A 20317-nucleotide genomic window follows, 5' to 3' on the forward strand; every position below is an offset into this window, starting at 1 on the left:
TGGATTGCAAATATTTGCCATTCTGATGCTATTGCTTGAACCCCATCAAAACAGATGAAATATCTAATTTGTCTGTAAACTGTGTATATAGTAACTTTAAAAATGCTGTTTAAAATTAAATGGCTGTAATCAGTTTTAGCATATGCAAAGGGTGTGGAAGGCAGTGTACATAATAAATGCAAAAAGAATTAATATTTATTAGAATAAAACAGATTAATAGTTTTACTGTCATTGTTAACTATAAGCCTTCACAACAGATGCAGCCAATTACATCAAAACACTATATTAACATATTGTGATTTGTAGAAACTGATTTTTTTTTGTTCTTCAGGTATGATGATGTGAAAATAGATATGATAATGTAGTGGTAGATGTTAAATCAAGGTAGAAAGCCACAATAAATTACACAATGAATTACAGTATGCAATAACTTACCTTATGAAGTGGATCGAAATTGTAAGGCTGGAAAACAAACTGCTCAAATGAGAGACACTCATACAGAAACCAAAAGCTGGGATTTTGCAGAATGATGTAAACTATTGTGACTGTTCTCAAGCTTGCAAAACATGAACCAATGTTCAAGATTAAGATCTTAGATTAATATTTAAGGAACTGATTCTTTATGTAAATTATAATGCATGCTCATTTAACCTAATCTATTTAAAGGCATGTAAATCCTACAAAACCAACGTTTATTTTTGCCCAACTAAAATCACAAGTTTTTGCATATGCATGAAATGGATTTGAGGATGGTATAATTTAGAAATGTCAGAAGAGTTCTCATATGCTGACTTTTGAAGCAGTTGACAAAGCTTAGATGACGACTGCATGGAGCTTTCTCACGCCAGAAAAACAATAAATATTATCTTCTGTTAAATCAACAATCTGCTGATTACCAGCTTACTTTAAATGAGACAGAGCTTGTAGGTTAGGAACAGAAACAAATATTGTGACAATTATTTCATTCCTGAAGAAGGGCTTATGCCCAAAACGTCGATTCTCTTGCTCCTCGGATGCTGCTTGGCCTATGTTTTTCCAGCGCCACATTTTTCAACTCTGGTCTTCAGCATCTGCAGTCCTCACTTTCTCCCAATTATTTAATGGGCAAAACATGAAGTTGTTCAATGATGAATATTTTATTCAATAAATATCCAATATATCATTCAATCATCAGTTCTGTGGTCCTATCATAGCTCTTAACAGTAAAATCTTAGAATATCACAGTTCTACCAAAAATTTGGCATTTTTATGAAATGTAGGATTTTCCCTATTTCATTCTGTATATATGTTGTCTCAATTAGATTGCCAACAGGCAGATAAATTGAGTTTCCATTTATAGGCAGAGCTGGTCTCTGCACCTGGAACTACACTGGAGACATAAACTTGACTGCATTTCTAGGATACCAAATATCAGGCACAAGTAGCGAACTAGGTACAACAGTCATGCCCTCCATGATTGAATCAAACAGTACCCTGTATTCATGTGAAGAATGGCAAATTGGAATTTCCCTTAGTTATGTTCTGTGCAAAAACAAAAAAAAAAAAGAGGTAGAATTATAAATTTTAGGCAGAGTCTCAATTCACAACCTTGTTACAGCCATATCATATGCATAGGCCAAGTAGGAAACCATTGCACATTTTCAACCATTTTTACATGCTAAGTATGGTATAGTAACAGAATAGCTTTGCAATCATTTCTGTCACTTCTGCTCAGCTGAAGGAAGCCACTGACACCTGGGAAGAAAGTACTTGGGAGTATCACAGAAGTTCAAAATACCATCTTCAGCAGATAAAATGAAAACAAATGAATGTTTGCCTGTTTAGTTTTCACACAGTCCAATTTAATGAAATGAACATTAAAATGAAAGTCACACAATGTACAACAAGGAGTTAATCAATCTGTTTTATTTGTATGTCATGAGGGAATACCTTAAATAAGACTTCTTCGCCAGCTTGTCCACCACTGTGTTTACAACCTATTCAGGTTGCATTTTAATGAAATCTCAGTGTCTTACAACTTCAGACCAAAGGATTCTCTTTCGAAGTGCAAAATGCAAACAAGTGATTTCAACCAATTGAAAGATGCTGAACATTCAGCATCATTAAAATATAAAATGCCTTAGTTCACTGTATTTGCAAACTTGTGATTTTTCACTTTTAATATAGTAAAACTTTGGAATAAGTTTTCTTGTTGGTACAGTCTTTATCCAAGTCTATGGTGTGCCAGCAGCTTTTTAGTTGGCTTCATTCTTTGATGCTTCATCAAAATTTTCAACAAGGTCTGCAAAATCAAGTTTTTAAAAAAGTTTAAAATGAAACTATTGTACTATTACTTATTAAATCTTTTCATCCACTTTAACAGGTCAAGATATGAATTGTTAAATATACTAATAGAAAATTATCAAACTGCTCTACAGACTGCAACATTAAATTATTAATGGCAGAATGGTGAAACGTTGATTTGAAGACTTATTTGTTCCAAATTCCTGATTACAGCTCATCAGTGTACCATTCATCAACTACTTTCAATAGTCAATATTAGTTGACAAAATCTAGCAACGATAGGAGGTCTGGTACAGAAGAGCGCCTCAAATGCAGTAGTGAGTGTGGATGTTATGTAAGAGCAGACCACAAAAATGGAGGTCTAAACAGGGAAATATTCTCTTTTGAAATCTTTCAATGGACAATTCCAGAAGGATGCATGGCAGATTTTTGCAGATTTGTGTAACAAAGTCACCAGTTCAGGCTAGTTTCTCAAAGGTCAGACTGACAGGGCAGTTGTTAATCTTTTCACCTATCAAGTACTCAGGAATGGCAGACACAAGATGAAGAGCAGGGTCATTCGAGTACTGAACAGGATGTTGTTGTTGCAGTTTTAACTCGAACGGATTTATGAGATGTTAATGAAAAATCAAGGGCAAGTTATATTGTTGAAAGTTTACTTTTATATACCACTAAACAGTAAAAGTGAAATAGACTAGCAGATTTCAAACCTGCATAATGTAACGATTACCCCAGTATAGACTGGGATGAACTGTAGTAAGGAAAGAGGAAGGAAAACATTTCTGACATGAGATGTGTATCAATGTATCCTCAATCAATACATCTGTCCAACTAGGAAGGAACCCATTTTGAATTTGGTTCTGGGAAATAAGGTATGAGTTTACTACAACAGGAGATAGTCCAGTAAACAGTAACAAAAAATTAAATTCTTGCTAAGTAAGAAAATGCGTAAGGTAAAAATGTTCAACTGGGTAAGAATCAATTTAAGAAGGGACCTAATATGGATAAAGAAAAATGACTCCAGAATAAAGTAATAACCAAGCAAATGAGCTCATTCAGCAAATAAATAATTAGATATAAAGTAGGCATAGTACTTTGAAGGGAAAGGTAGAATACTCAAACCTCACATGACCAGCATAAGGGGAATAAAAGAGTTATAAAATTGAAAAAGAGGAGACACAACATAGAGCAAGATCCACATTTTGTGCTCAACACTTGCTGCATTTCTTTTTCTGTTCATTCATTGGATTTGGGTGTCATAGCTGAACCAGCATTTATTACCCATTCCCTGTTGCTCTTTACAATTGTGTAAGCTGCCTTCTTTAAAAGCTGCAGTCCAGTTAGCAACAGTTTCAATACAAGTAGAAAGAGCTCTAGAATTCACTAACCAGTGATTGGCGATATATTTTCAGGCTAGGATGGTGAATAGCTTTTAAAGAGACTTGCAGATAGTATGTTTTTTTTAAAGATATGGAAGGTGCTGTTGAATGAGCTTTGATAAATGTTTGCAGCGCAACTTGTAGATGCTGATGCTGCTAAGCATCAATGGAGGAGTTAGTGAATGTGGAGCCTATCAAACTGGTTGGTCTGACCTGGATAGTATTAAGCTTGAAGGTTGCTGGAACCGAAACGGAGGGTCAGAGAGCAGGTTATTCCTAAGCAAGTGCTGCTTGATAGTACTGTTGATGATACCTTCCATGCCTTTACAGATGATCAAGAGCAGAATGAGGAGACAGTAATTTGCTGTGTTGGATTTGTCACTTTCTCTTGTGAACAGGACATACTAGGGCAATTTCCCACATTGTCAGAAAGATGTCTGGTCTCCTTCCTATCGGAAAGATGTTGTGAAACTTGAAAGGGTTCAGAAAAGATTTAAAAGGATGTTGCCAGGGTTGGAGGATCTGAGCTCCAGGGAGAGGCTGAACAGGCTGAAACTGTTTTCCCTGGAGCATAGGAGGCTGAGGGGTGACCTTATAGCGGTTTACAAAATTATGAGGGGCATGGATAGGATAAATAGACAAAGTCTTTTCCCTGGGGTCAGGGAGTCCAGAACTAGAGGGCATAGGTTTAGGGTGAGAGGGGAAAGATATAAAAGACCTACGGGGCAACTTTTTCACGCAGAGGGTGGTACGTGTATGGAATGAACTGCCAGAGGATGTGGTGGAGGCTGGTACAATTGCAACATTTAAGAGGTATTTGGATGGGTATATGAATAGGAAGGGTTTGGAGGGATATGGGCCGGGTACTGGCAGGTGGGACTAGATTGGGTTGAGATATCTGGTCGGCATGGATGGGTTGGACCGAAGGGTCTGTTTCCATGCTGTACAACTCTATGCCTCTATGTATTGTAACTGACCTGGTATAGCTGGTGCATGGCTAGCTCTGGAACAGATCTTCTGTACTATTGCCAGAATGTTGTCCAGGCCCATAGCCATTATAGTACCAAATGTTTCTCTACTTGTTTCTTGATATCATGTGGAGTGAATCAAATTAGCTGAAAACTAGTCCCTGTGATGCTGGATCCTTTTCTCCTAATACTTGTTCACACGATGTGGGTGGTGCTGAGTAGGCCAGTATTCATCCCTAATTGCCCCAAGGGAAGTCAAGAGCCAACATCACTGGGGTCTGGAGTCACAGTTGGCTAGACCAGGTAGAAACAGCAGTTTCTTACCCTAAAGGAAATTAGTTACCCACCAACAGATTCATCATCATTAGACTCGAAATTCCAGTTTTGTTTTATCGAATTCAAATTCTGCCATCTGCAATAAGGGGTTTCAAACCTAGATCCCCAGATCCACTACCTGGAAATTATCTTTGGATTATCAGCTCAGCAATAATACTACTAGGCCATCAGCTCCCACCATACGGTGGAAAGCAGATGGATCATCAACTCAGTGCTTCTGGTCAAAGATTATTGCAAATGTTTCAGCCTTGTCTTTTGAATTATGCAGGGTTCCCCCATCACTTGGGGGGGGTCGTTTAGGGATATTTGTGGATCCACTTCCTTCTTCATTAAATTGTTTAAATGTCCAAAACAATTTGCAATCATATGTGGCAGGACTGCAGAACACACATCTGATCCACGAGTTGAGAAATTGCTTAGCTCTGTCACTTATTTCTTGGCATGCAAGTTTTGTATTTTCATCACATTGACACTCAAGTTTCAGATATACCTGATTCTGCTTCTGACATCGCCCATCTGCATTGTACATTGAACCAGGGTTGATACAATTACCGTCAAGTCATGGGAGAGTGAGGAATATTCAAGGCCATGAGTTTGCAGATTGTGTTGGGAGTATAGTGCCTCACAGATGTCCAGTCTTGAGGCGCCTGGACTGTTTGAAGTCCATGTTGTGAAACTTGAAAGGGTTCAGAAAAGATTTACAAGGATGTTGCCAGGGTTGCAGAATTTGAGCTAAAGGGAGAAGCTAAATAGGCTGGGGCTATTTTCCCTGAAGTTCGGAGGCTGAAGAGTGACCTTATAGAGCTTTATAAAATCATGAGGGGCATAGATGGGGTATACAGACCTGTTCTTTTTCCTGGGTTGCGGGAGTGCAGAACTAGTGATGAGAGGGGCAAGACTTAAAAGGGACCTAAGGGGCAACCTTTTCATGCAGAGGCTGGTGAGTGCATGGAATGAGTTGCCAGAGGAAGTGGTGGAGGCTGGTACAATTGCAACATTTAAAAGACATCTGGATGGGTATATGAACAGGAACGGTTTAGAGGGATATGGACCAAGTGCTAGCAAATGGGACTAGATTAATTTAGGATGAGTAGGATCAAAGGTCTGTTTTCGTGCTGTACATCTCTATGATTCTACCCCATTTAAGCACAGTCTCAGTGCCACACAGTATGATGACAGGACTTCACGTCCACAAAGACTGTGTGGTGGTCACTCTTACCAATACGACTGAGGACAGGTATATCTGTGCCAAGCAGGTTCTGGAAAATGAGGTCAATCTTAGAAAATTTCCCAAAGAGGTCTGTGGTCGGATTTGGGTAGTGGTGATTTGACATTTCCCAACGTTCACTGTAACTTTCTGTCTTCATAGGATTTCAATGATAAGGAGATTGGAAGATTAAAACTTTTAGCTTTGAACACAAAATACCAGATGACCAATCAAGACATTTTCAATAGTTGGTGTGCAGTGAGGTGATTTGAATACAGGATCACAGATGTCTTGCTGTAATTGTACATAGCACTTGTAAGACCACACCTGGAGTAGTGCGCGCAATTTTGGTCTCTTTATAATAATTGCATTCCAAATAATGCAAGTAGCATGTGACAGAGAGCAAAGTGATCCTGTAACCAAGGGATCAAATTTAAGCTATGCAATTCTGCCACATTCAGTCACGAATAATAGTGGACAGCTAAACAACCAACTTCATAAATATCCCTGTCCTCAAAGACGGGAGCACAGCACAGAAGACAAAGGTGAAGGATGTGCAACAAGCTGCAGTCAGAAGTGCCAGGTGAATGATATCTCTCAACCTCCGTGTGAGGTTCCCAGCATCATGTATGGCAGTCTTCAGCCAATCCAATTATCTCCACATAATATCAAGAAACAGCTGACAGCCCTGGATAGTGCAAACTCTATGGACCCCAGGGATGTACCACCAAAAGTACTGAAGATTTGAGCCCTGGAACTATGTCCGTGCTCCAGTGTTAACTATGCCTTTAATCAAGCTTTCACACTGATATAGAGCCAGCAAAGTGGAAGATTGCCAGGTATATCCTATCCATTAAAAAAGTTAAACAGGACAAATGTAACAGTCAATCATCACCCTATCAGTATACTATCAATCCTCGAAGTGATGGAAAGATTCAACAGTGCTACAAAATAACTAAGAAACAGTTTGGAAGATTATCCTGAAGGGCTTTTGCTCGAAACATCGATTTTCCTGCTCCTCGGATGCTGCCTGACCTGCTGTGCTTTTCCAGCACCACTCTGATCTAAACCCTTGGAAGATTATCATTCTAGTCATCACTCTACCTGGGACGTCATCATCTTCTTCATCAATGTCTTCAGGTTTGGGCGTTTTATTATCCAAAACTAGGTTAAACAGAAAATAAATGTTTTAGATTGTTACCAAAACCTACATTTCCCAATCATACATTTACAAAATGCCAACATGTAGAGCTACAACTGCCTTGATGAAACATAACACCATATTTCCATATTCCTTCAAAACTTAGAGAGATATATACCACATCCAGAAAAATATCACTATTAAAAACATTTCATGACTCAAAATGATTTAATTTCTATACAGATTGTGACAACTTTAAATTAAAACGGTATGCACAAGTTCAAGAGAGAAAATAAGGCCAACAAATAAGGCAGCAACAGATTTGTATATCCCAAATATATTTATACAAGGCAATTCAAATTTTGAAGAAAAGCTCTCTCTGGTATCAGGTCAAGTTCTTACACCACAAATCAACATTACGAAAATGGATTACCTGAATTGTTATCACATTCTGACTGTAGAAGTGTACGGTGTACAAATTGGCCACTGTATTTTCCACATAATAAAATCAACTATGCTTCAAATGTATTTCACTGGCTTTGAAGCACTTGAGAAGTCCTAGCTCGTGATGAGATATAATCAATCCAGTTTTTTCCTTCCTTTAAAATCATGCTATATACTAATATAAACAACTAGATCCCACTAAATTCACTGTGCTGAACTGCACAGAAGAGAAGGAAGGTTTTTAGTGAAATTAATCTTATCCAGTACAAAGCTAAACAAGTAGTATCTTTATCTGGAACCCTTAAATACTTAAGCAGTTTTCATATAAAACTCAATGTGGATTTAACCTCCACGACTTTCTTTTAAAAAGGGTAGAAAATTGCATGTAATAAAATGTGCATTTTTTTATTAAAATGCTTAACACTTTGTTACACATGCAAAAATTGAATTTTTGAGTGTAATGCTTAGACTGAAAGTCAGAGTTGACTTTTACATGGGTAACATTAGAGGAATTTACATGCATGCTTGACCGAAGCGAAAACCATTACAACTGTTTGCAACAGAAGAAAATAAAAAAGATCGAAGAACTTACATTAATTATTCACAATCTGAACAATAATAACCAAACACATGAACATTAAACAAAAGTTTTCACCATTTTCGAGGCAATGTGTTCATTAATGTATTTATACCCGGATAATAAAATTAGATGGCATCAACAATTATACTTTGCTTCTGGAATTTTTGGGCTTTGATCCCTGAAGAAAATTGTGATTTTTAGACCAATCATGGGGTCAACATTTCCATAAGAATAATTTTCACATGAATGTATATGGCAACTTCAATGAACAAACTCAGTTCACCAATGGAAATACTTTATTTCAAGCAAACCTTCATAATTTAGAACATCTAGATTATATCTCCTAACATTCTCCTCAAAGAGAATTCTTCAATTAAAAGCTCCCAAGCTTTTACAGTCTTCTTTAACTCAAGTGTTTCATCCTTATTATGTCAAGGAATTTCTGTACCTGCTCCACTGGTATTTAAGATGGAGATGATGACTGGTTTGGGGGCATGGGTGCTGGTAGGATTTACTCCTCGGGGTTTGGTTTTTGTCCCTGGCAAGCAATAGAGCTTGAGTATTGAAATATATCTAAGACTGAGTTAGGCATTTTCTTTTCATTGACAAGGGAGTTGATGGTAATGGAGGAAACAGGTAGGCAAGTGCAGCTGATACAAGATGAGATCAACCTTGACCTTGTTGAAAGGCAGAGCAGGCCCAACTGAGTCACCTAGTCAGTTCTGCCTTAACGTATTTTTGTCAACATGAATTGGCTTTAAAGCAATGGAAGAATTTTGACCATTATTTGTAGAAAGCGGATTTTCCTAACCTGAGTTGGCTATAACGCGAATCCGGCCCCATTAGTTTAAACGGTGTAGCTAGTGCATGATTTACTTATAATGCAAGATCGCATGAGTAGGGAATAATCGCTTTATATCAGAGCTGACTGTACTCAATTCTAATTAGGCAAGTTGTGAACATCTCCACCATTTTGCCCATTTGTATTTAGCGTGGAATCCTGCTTTTTTTTTTTAAAAACAAGACTTTGCTGATAAATGTAATCTCTATCATAAATTCCAAATTTCAAGTATTGCCTATTTCTGAATCCCTTACTTTATCAGCATGGAGTTGAGCTAGAGGATCAACCATTATTTTGTTGAATAGGATGCAGTTATATTCAGTTGGATGGCCTACTATTGCAATTTTCCGAATATCATGGAGCAGGTACAGAGATTCCTTGGGATAGCAAGTAAATAAAGAAATTGGATTACATTCCTGTTGCACAAATTTGGGTCATCCCATATCTTTTATTATCAATGCAATACTCTTCAGCTGTAGTTGCTCTAGTAGTTAGGCAAGTGTGGCAACTGACTAGTATCCAAAAAGATTTCACAAACATCAATGACATAAATGACTAGACACTCAGTTTTGGTGATGATAATTCAGAAATAAATTCTGGTCATCGTACATCGAGAAACTACTTTAAATCTGCACCCTCTCATTCTCAATCCCAGGCTTCTGAAAGAGGTAGCTTTTAAGGTGTTCTAATCATATTGGTCTCAAATTATCTCAATGTTAGCAACTTCTGAGGGCAACTTTTTTCATAACTAGGGCGTTGCATGTATAGAATGAGCTGCAGAGGAAGTGGTAGGTGCAGGTAGCGTTACAACATTTAAAAGCCATATGGACAGGTATGTGAATTGGAAAGGTTTAGAGTGATATGGGCCAAATGCAGGCAGATGGGATTAGTTTATTTTGGGAAACCTGGCTGGCATGGACAGGTTGGACTGAAGGGTCTGTTTCTGTGCTGTATGACTCCATGTTCTAGAATCTCTCCTTCATGGGAAGTGGAACATTTGTCTACTGGTGACATATTAATTTTGTTTTATTAACATTCAAAGACAGGTTGAGTTTTTTGTATAGAGAATTGAAGAAATTGAAAGTGGACAGGAACACTGCTGCAATACACAAATTATAAACCATTATTTATATTGGTCAGTTTAATTTTGGCTAAGACTAAAAAGGCTTTCACCAGGGTGGTAATATAATACCCAGATCAGAGGGTAGCTGAACTTTGATGAGGTGAATAGCCACTGTCAGGTAGATCGTAAACAGCATGTGGATTTACTTGATTCCGATCTGGATTTTGCAGTTGTTGGTTTCCCACTTAAGATTGTTATATATTATTATAAAGTAAATGTAGGATTTTGATGAAGTTTCTTGGTTATTGAAATTTTAGTAGTACAATTCACACAGCCGTACAATTTACTATGCTCTCATTTCCACATCACTAACCAAGAACCAACAGGCATGTTGATTGCAGTGTATGAAGAACTTCCCAGAATTTAATCTAAATCTATCATTTACTAGTTTAGATATGTGGTCTTCTTTTATATTCTTTGATAATATTTATAGTTTTACCCCCAACTCGATGGACTTCCTCAAACAAATACCTGTAAATAACTCTTAGACTTTTAAAAAATAACTGAACATTTACCAAGTATAATGAGCTTAACTAAGCCTTCTGTGTGTAATTTCTTGAAGCACCCGCGCATGACTTTGCATTGGAACACCAGTCCCCCGAAAATAAGTCAACAAGCTTGGTGAGAAGGATATATCCCACAACACACAAATTTCATCTTCTCCATAGTTAACCTATTCACTCAACTCTCGCAATCTTGTCTTTCTTAATGCATTTTTTGTTTAGATTAGATTTTTTAGATTAGATTAGATTACATTACATTACAGTGTGGAAACAGGCCCTTCGACCCAACAAGTCCACACCGACCCGCCGAAGCGCAACCCACCCATACCCCTACATTTACCCCTTACCTAACACTACGGGCAATCTAGCATGGCCAATTCACCTGACCTGCACATCTTTGGACTGTGGGAGGAAACCGGAGCACCCGGAGGAAACCCACGCAGACACGGGAAGAACGTGCAAACTCCACACAGTCAGTCGCCTGAGGCGGGAATTGAACCCGGGTCTCCGGCGCTGTGAGGCAGCAGTGCTAACCACTGTGCCACCATGCCGCCCACGATCTGTATTTTCTGAAGTTTGCTTGATTTACTAGTTGTAGAGTCAGAGAGTCATAGAGATGTACAGCATGGAAACAGATCCTTCAGTCCAACCCGTCCATGCCGACCAGATATCCCAACCCAATCTAGTCCCACTTGCCAGCACCCGGCCCATATCCCTCCAACCCTTCCTATTCATATACCCATCCAAATGCCTCTTAAATATTGCAATTGTACCAGCCTGCACCACATTCTCTGGCAGCTCATTCCATACATGTACCACCCTCTGTGTGAAAAAGTTGCAGATCTGTAATTTTCCAGAATGTTCTTGTATTTAAAGAACATTAATTCTTGTTGTACTTACTTTCTTACGAAAATGTAACTGGGTGCTATTTCTGTGATATTTCCCTAAGTTAGCTACTTACACAATTTAATTTCCCAAATCATGATTCAGTGTTGTACTACTTGTAGGAAACAATCTTGGATCCTCCACACAACCTCACAATTTTGCCAGATACATAATTTTTACACTGATCCATCTTGGGGTTTAGGTTTAATGTCACCGATTATTACTGGTCCATTGTACCTGCGTTTTCTTTGATCACCTTCATTATTTCTCAATTTTAAACCTTTTTGCAGTTTAAAAACAACGCTTAATAGAGTAATACTCCCATTAATTATAATTACCTGTATTTTTATTTTAAACAAAATTCTATCTGCATTCTTCTCTGAATAAAAATTACATTCAAGTTGAGGCATGACTATTTAAGCTGACAGTCCAGCACTGTAATGACATATTGAAGGTATTGTCTTTTAAATGAGATAGTAAAAGACTTCCCAGATGGATGCAAAAAATGCCATTGCACTAACTTAGAGGAGCTGCTCTGCCTGGCCTGCTGTGCTTTTCCAGCACCACTCTAATCTAGACTCTGATTTCAAGCATCTGCAGTCCCGACTTTTGCCTCTCCTCCCCATGCCTCTCCCCAGAGCCACTGTAAGTATTTATTTCAGAACCAACCTTTTTAACACAGATTATTTTACTCAATTTTTGGGACTTTGCTCCATTCAGATTAGCTGCCGCATTCATCATCTTCTAACAATGACTGCACTTAGTATTTAATAAAACACTTAGTAAAACACTTCAGGACACTATTAGTTTGCAAAAAGAGTTCTTTTCAACATACTACTGATGTTACCTAAAATTTATTCCAATAAATATTCGTCTTGTAATCCACTGTGACCCAGTTGATATTCTTTATTTATAGGCAGTGCAGCAGGTTGTAAATTGAATCATTTGCTTGTTCCACGTATGTGCTAAAATTGATCTACATAAGCAATACAAATATATATTCCCATGGAAGATACTCGTACTACTTTCGTGGCTTAGAAAACCCTCTGCACATGTTGTCATGCTACAAAACAGGACTAAGATCAAATTTTTAAATGCAGAATGTAACAACACAAGTACAATTATGCAAAAGATCTTATTCATACCTTGCCGAGGCAACTGTTCAGCTAACTTTCTAAGACTTGTTAGACTGTCAGCTCCAAGCTGGCTCAGGATGCCCGGAAGCATTTCTGTGATCTGTTTTGTCTCAGCATGGCCGGTAATAGCAAAAGTATTGGCAGATAATGAAGCCTGCACTTTAGGATTATTGAAGTGAATGACCTGACCATCATCCTTAATCATATTCACCTGTTTGGCACAAATTAAAAATATTCATAAGGTGTGTCATTCATCTGAATATAAAATATTTTCAATATACTGTTTAACAGCAAATTCAAATGGGTTTCTCAGGGGAATTAGCTCATGAACATGGCTGTTTAAATTTTCATTCCTAAAACAAAGACCCACTTGGTTGTATTGTTCAACGTCAGCAGCCTCCATCATCTAGACTAACTGGTCATGCTCAAAATCAGATAAGAAGGGTTCATGTTAGGCGTCATAATACAACAAAAAATGTTACTTGCATCTAACATCAACAGGTCCATATTTTTCAATTGCAGTTATAGCACAAATATTAGGATTAGGAACCATAGCACTGATCAATTTGTATTTGTACTGCTCTGATTAACAGTCTACTTAGCAAAGCAAGAGAATGAACTGTGCAACACTGTAGCACCAATCTGTATTTAAAAGTTTAAATAAGAGCCAGACTACAACTTTCAAAAGAAATTCAGATGGCAAAAATGTGCCCAATGTAATTGTACTCATCCACTGTGATGCTGGGAAGCAAAAATGTAGAAACGTAACTAAAATAGGATCATGTCCCTCACAATTGACTAAAATTGAAAACTGTTTCTATTAGCAAATTCAAGTCACAAATAGATCTGAAAAGATGGGCAGAAATGTTTACAATAGATTAAGTGATCAAATAATTTAGTAAAAATGCACAGAAGGTACCTCCTCAATTCCAGCAATATTATTAACTGCCAGTTTCTTCAGAGAGCTTTGCAATTTTTTATCATCAGCTGTAGCTGTTCTGTGTACTACCTTCTTCTTTCTGCGAGCTGTACCCTGAAAAAAAATTTGATTGCAAAGTAAACCTGCATAGCCAATTACTAGAAAGTCAAAAGTAAAAAGAATCGAAAAGGCTTCCTCTGTTATTACAGATTAAACTTGAAACTGATCATGAAACCAACATGAGAAATATTTCTGTAGAATCCCATTAACGATATCAGCACAAAACATTCATTTTCAAATATAATTTATCTGTGCAAATAACACAATATACACTAATGCAAAGTTTAGACAATACATTACATGAACACAAAAATAGAGTGATAGGTTACAAATGAACAAGACATGGTTTACTTTAAAAGAAATTGTTCTGTTAGTAACAATTTTGTTGAGTTTAACAGGCTAAACTCAAGAGGCATTTCCCATTGCAGCTATTACCAAACTAAAACATGCATTTTTTTCCTCAAACTAAACGACTAAAGACAGGCAGATAAATAGCCACACTCCACAATATTAGGCTATTAATCTACTTTCACGTATTAACAACCTTGGTCTGTCGATTTAAAGCTCATGCCTGGATTATGGAAGCTAAAGAACTGCCCACTGAAACAAAATATGAGAGATCTAAACGCGTTACATGTAAAATGCATAAATTAATTATCAATACTGCAAATTGAAAATTGGTAAAGGATTTAACAATAACACTGCAAAAGTTCTTTGGGTTCATTTTTAAATGATCATACTTCATTCAGAAACAGAGCTGTATTTTAATATTTGCAAATTATTCCTAAAATTGGAATATAACAATTTTAACATACCCTTTCGTCAGCACAGTTTCGATGTAAATGCAGTCTAATATTGATAAATGTAAGGTTAGCCACTTTGGGAGCAAAAACAGGTCAGTAGAATATCTAAATGGCTATTAACAGAGAGGGGAATGTGCAACTAGACCTCGTACACAAGACACTGAAGGTAAGCATGCAGCTGCAGGAGATTGTACGTTAGCATACAACGCAGTAAATTGAATGTTAGCCTTCATAGCAAGTGAATGTGTGTACAGGACCAAGGATGTCTTGCTGTAATTAGAGACTTAGTGAAACCACACCTGGAACATTGTGGGCAGATAGAGGGAATGCAGACTGAGTCCTGGGATGGCAGGACAGACATGAAGAAAGATTGAATGGGTTAGGATTATATTCATTTGGAGTTCAGAAGCATGAGGCGGAGATCTCATGCAAACCTACAAAATTCAAACAGGACAAGAAGGTAGATGCGGGAAGGATAACAAGGCGAACAAGAACCAGGGGGTCAAACTCTAAGGATGTGGGATAGACCATTTGGGAGCGAGATAAAGAGAAATGTCTTTACCTAGAGACAGGTGAGCCTATGGAATTCACTTGCAGTTGAGGCCAAAAATTGTATGATTTCAAGAAAGAGTACGATAAAGCACTTGGAGTGAAAGGAATCAAAGGTTACAGGAAAAGTGGGAATAGGCTATTGAGTTAGGTGATCAGCTGTGATCATAATGAATGGCGAAGCAGACTTGAAAGGCTGAATGGCCTATTTCTGCTCCTATCTTCTATGTTTTTGATGTATTATAGATACAGTAACAAAGAACCAGAGTGCAGACTTGACTCCTTTTATCTCATCTGCAATGCTATAAGAAACTAATTTAACAAAGAGGGAGAAGCCTACTAAAGAAGTTAACCTGCAAAAATTCATGGACATTACATTAAATTTAGTTGTGAACAGCACATATTTGAAATCCCCATGAATTTATATTGTTATTACAAGCTCCTAAAGTGTACAGTAAAATAAAGGTCTGAAAAATTCCTTTTAGTATAAAGAAATGGAGTCGGAGTTAAAGCAAACATAATTGAGAAAAAATATTTCTACCTATGACCAAACCCTTCTGATCAGAAATCTTACTCCAAAAATCAGTTAACTACCTTGAAATCTGTCAAGTTAACTTTCTGAAAGAGCTTCACATCATAATGTGATCATACATAGTGCCTCTTGCTCCTCACACAATAGCCGAAGGCTGAAATACGAATCCTAGCACTGGTCAGTCAGCTGCACACATAGCTAATCTTTCTGCCTGAACCAACAAACAGTTCAACTGCATGGAATCAAAGCCAAGGCAAAGGAACGCTCAATTCTCAGCATTCTCCACTGATTACAGATCAGGACTAGAAACCTCAGATAATTCTATACCACAATATCCAGGTGTGGAACAGTAAATATTCACACGAGAGAACACTGATCACTCATGTGGCAAGGCTCCTGCCAAATGAAGAATAAATACCTTCCAGCTGCCCACCCACATTTACCCAAAATCCCATCAGGATCGAAAAGCAGATGTGAAGACAGGTCTTTTTGACAACCATCCCTGCCTGATTCTTCTTTAACTAGGCAGCGGAGACACGAGTGAAAAACCTTGAAATTAGAGGAACCTCGATTATCCGAATTTCGGATTATGCGGCAAGATCGCAAGGTCCTGATATTTGGCGAAACTGTTATCTGGCAATCGATTATCCGAACGAAATACTCAGCGCCAGTGTCCCTTGGATATCCGAGGTTCCTCTATAAATACTCAAAATAATATTTTAGTAAGCTAACTGTGAAATGTATCATAAAATCAGATTGTATTGCTCATTTAATCTCCTTTCAACAGTAAGATAGACATTTTATTCATTCATTGAGAATAAAACATAATTTTACTATTTCACAGCACTGACCTCATACGTCAAGGTACCTGTCAAATGAAGGACAAATCTCTGTTCGAGTTGCCCATGCAGTGTGGCTTATTCCTAAAGTCAGAATAAAATTCCAATACTAGTTCATCTGTGTTTAAGATGGTATTGGAGTGGAGGTAATTATACTTAAAGAAAAAAGAAATAACTTCTTCCAAATTAGCACAATGTAAAAAAGAAAATAACGAATATGTAAAGACTTTGTAATTACAGGTCAAACTTTGAAACTATTAATCAAACCAACCTAGAAGATTATTTATCATTTTGTAGAATCCTATCATTAAAATCAGCAACGTAAATATTTTCCTTCAATTCAGCAATTGTTTATAATTAAAGTAAACTTTTTATTAACCAGCAATGTACCAGTTGATTAAGAGATCCACATAATCAATATAAAAACATACTAAGTAATAAAATCAAAACGCAGGGGTTTACTCATCACTGTTATATTTTATATATGGCATATATCACTCAAAAATGATAATGCTCCTTTGCCTTAAATAAAATCTACCGGCAGAGAATCTTCTCACACACCCTCAACTTATGACTTGGATATTGCAGATTGTGATAATACAGTAAACTTCTGGCATTTGAGGTTATATAGTTTTTGCTGGTTTATCAAGAGTGCCAATTCATAAAGAGACAGTTAAAACAAAGTTTGGTATAATTGAAAGACTTTGGGTGTAACTGTTAAGGCCAGCATTTGCTATCTGTCCAGATTTGCCAAAAATCATCTTAAACTTCTGTAGTCCATGAAGTATATATGTTTCCATGATGCTTTTTCTGTCTATACTTAAGATAACCAGCACATTTTATTGGCTAGTTTTATATTTTAAAATTCTTTCAAACTTGCCAAAGTTGATCACATACAATGAACTGTTTTTTAACTAAAGCATTCAATGAGTATATGCAGCAACCACTGAGAAAAGCAATGAAAAATAAGTTATTTCCCCAGTTTAATGTTGTTAGTTGAGAAGAAACAGACATCTGCTTCTCCACAAAATACTGTCATAGAATCTTGAACATCACTTGAAACAAGCAAGTACTATCTCAGTTTAACATCCCATCTAAAGGATTATGCTATATAAGGGAGTCCAGCACTTCCACAATTCTTCATTGTAGTGTCAGGCCAAATGTGCCTCAAACCCACAAGTTATTGATTAAAGAGGCTATAAGGTTTCCTTTAAAGTCATACTCCATCTGAATTTGATATGATGTAGTACAAAAGGTTTAGGCACAAGGAAAGATTACACTAGGTTAGGACTAATATGTTAGCTTGGTCAGAGAACTGACCAGCAGAAAGCCAAGATTCAGGATAAATGGGGCTTTTTCTGGTTGGCAAGCTATAACTAGTGGGGTGCTTCAGGGTTCGGACTCAGGCCCCAATTATTTACAATCTACCTTTGCATCCATATCATCAATATAGTATGCACTGTAGCCAGATTTGCAGATGATATGAAAATACGTGGTAAAGTGAGCTACAATGAAGAAATAAAAATTTGGCATCTTTTACTTATGGAATGGAATATTGTAAGGAAATGCTGTTGCAATAGTACAAGCTGAAACTGCATCTGGAATACTGTGTACAGTTTTGGTCCCCGTACTTGAGGAGGGATATAAATGCATTGGAAGCAAACATTCATTACATTAATTCCAGAGATGAAAGGCTTGACTTATGAGGAGAGACATGCTGTTTAGGCCTATACTCACTAGAATTTTGAAGGATGAGGGAGATCTATTTGAAGGATGTAGGATGCGAAAGAGAGTTGACAAAGTAGAAGTAGTGCAAACGTTTCCCCTTGTGGGCAACCTAGAATGAGATGTCAAACTTAATACTAAGGGATGACAGAGTTTAAAAAGATGAGGAACTACTTCACTCAAAGGATTGTCAATCTGCGGAATTCAGAAAGTTCAAATTTCAAAATTCAGAATTCACTACCCCAGCAAGTAGTGGATGCCAGGACAACAAACAAACTTAACAAAGAGATAGATTCTGAATTAGTGATGCATTGAAGGGTTATGGGAGCAGCCAAAGTGGGTCAAGACTGTATCAGGATCAGCCATGATCGTAGTAAATGGAAGTAGGCTGGAGGGACTGAGTTGCTTCACCCTGCTCCTAGTTTTTCTGAATGCTGACAATTTACAGGAAGGTTCCAAAATAAAAGCCAATCTCAGCCAGGTCTATAATGTATTCATGACATCTGTCTACTTAATCTTTGCACACAGACTAAAACTTGCTGGCCACAAAAATACACTTGGTTACACCCGAAACATTGACTTCTCCACCTCCTGACGTTGCCTGGTTTGCTGTGTTTTTCCAGCCTCCTACTTGTCTACCTTACAATAATGTAAGGCACAGGTACAGGCAAAATAACATATTACTTTACTGCAATGAGAAACTGCATTTTTAAAGTATCTCATTGCCTGCAAAAACACAGACATTCTAAGGTCATGAAAGGCATTATTGAAATGCAACCCTCAGCTTAAAAAAAAGAGAATAGACAATAAGCAACATCCACTGTATTCAGTAATCTTACTTGAACAGAAACCTCACCTTTCCTCCTATCCGGACCTGAGCCTGCAGTTTAGCTAACTTTTCCTGATTCATAGCGTTTACTCTGAGGGAGAGAGAAAAAAAAAGTTGAGTTCAAATTATCAATATTTACATCGAAATTTATTTGCAGGTTTGAAACTGTATCTATCCCCGTAAATTCAAATCCATGTTTCTGCTCGAAATTTTAAAGTTATCAAGTAACTCAAACACCTGAACACTCAAAATTAATCTTCTATGAATTTTTACATTTATTCATCATAACCCTGCTTCACTTCACTAGCACGTCCCAAACACCAAGAACAAATGGAAGGCTGATTGAAAACTTCAACTACACTCACGCAGAGTCCCTCCTGAATGTAACCGACAACAGCAATTCAATTCGGTACGAATATAAAATTCGAGTCTCAAAAAAACGATCATTTTTCTCCGATCAGACGCAAGACTAATACACTTTTCCCTCCACAATAGAAGTCGGGATGCGGCCTAACGTCCTCCTGGCCTCTGAACAACAACCAGCCACTAAATTAGCACAAACAGCCCGTTTCTAAAAACCCAGATGCCAATTAGTCTTTTTCAAAACATTGTTCCAACCATACGAACCGCTCCCCCATTAATGCTTTACTCACTCAGATGCAGATTTCACCCCGACCTGATCAGAGAGTCGACTGTCCGACGACTTACACTGTTAGAAAACTTTCCCTGCCCGACTCACAAACCTTATTATGTTTGCCCGGACCCAAAGGAAACACGCGGTGAGCAAGATGGCGGCTCTGGAAAGAGATGGAGGTCGGGAGGCAGTACGCGAACGCCCAGTGCGTCACCCCGCACGTGACGAGACCGGCCACGCTCGCACATGCGCAGTGGCCTGGGGAGAGACGGTTGGACGGTGTTGTCATCGCAAAACAGGGGTCACCGGAGTGTGACTGGTAATGGGTGAAAGTGGAACAGCAGTGGGTTCAAAAATCCCACGATGACATTTTATTTTGGCCGATGCAGCTAGTCTCGTCTGTAAAGGTCGCACAGAGTTAACAACACTTAATTAGATCGATATATGTCTTACGTGTGGGATTGTGGGCGTCGCTGGCTGGTCGGCGTTTTTTGTCCGTCCCCAGTTGCCCTTTTCTTGCTTTATCTCCGGATCAGTACTGAAGACTGGTGATCCAGAACTTGTCACATCCCTAGCCCAAGCTGTTCCGGTCCAGCTACAA

The 20317-nt window shown here is 37.9% G+C and overlaps 1 protein-coding gene across 2 annotated transcripts; it reads right to left on the reverse strand.

Annotated features, from left to right (window-relative positions):
- Positions 1–1889: 1889 nt before the first annotated feature.
- On the reverse strand, positions 1890–19917 carry btf3l4 (basic transcription factor 3 like 4). Of its 2 annotated transcripts, none has more exons than XM_043699197.2 (6): positions 19826–19917; positions 19110–19173; positions 13746–13859; positions 12836–13037; positions 7278–7337; positions 1890–2281 (listed from the first exon to the last, which is right to left on the reverse strand). In XM_043699197.2, exons 2-6 carry the CDS (start codon positions 19161–19163, stop codon positions 2235–2237), a joined length of 477 nt encoding a protein of 158 aa, XP_043555132.1. In that variant the 5' UTR covers positions 19164–19173; positions 19826–19917; the 3' UTR covers positions 1890–2234. The 2 variants fall into 2 exon arrangements, with proteins under 2 accessions (XP_043555132.1, XP_043555133.1); XM_043699198.2 differs by having other exon boundaries at positions 19736–19850.
- Positions 19918–20317: the final 400 nt, after the last annotated feature.

Source organism: Chiloscyllium plagiosum, unplaced genomic scaffold (genome assembly GCF_037043375.1).
Source record: "Chiloscyllium plagiosum isolate Xiang-an unplaced genomic scaffold, Cpla_swu_hap1 HiC_scaffold_9, whole genome shotgun sequence".
Classification (NCBI taxonomy): Eukaryota; Metazoa; Chordata; class Chondrichthyes; order Orectolobiformes; family Hemiscylliidae; genus Chiloscyllium; species Chiloscyllium plagiosum.

Coding starts and splice junctions, on each gene's coding strand:
- btf3l4 (XM_043699197.2), bottom strand. CDS start 19,163: ATGAATCAGGAAAAGTTAGCTAAACTGCAGGCTCAGGTCCGGATAGGA. Junction 13,860..19,109: donor AGGTCCGGATAGGAGGAAAG/GTGAGGTTTCTG, acceptor ATTTTTTTTCAG/GGTACAGCTCGCAGAAAGAA. Junction 7,338..12,835: donor TGAACAGTTGCCTCGGCAAG/GTATGAATAAGA, acceptor TGTTTAACCTAG/TTTTGGATAATAAAACGCCC.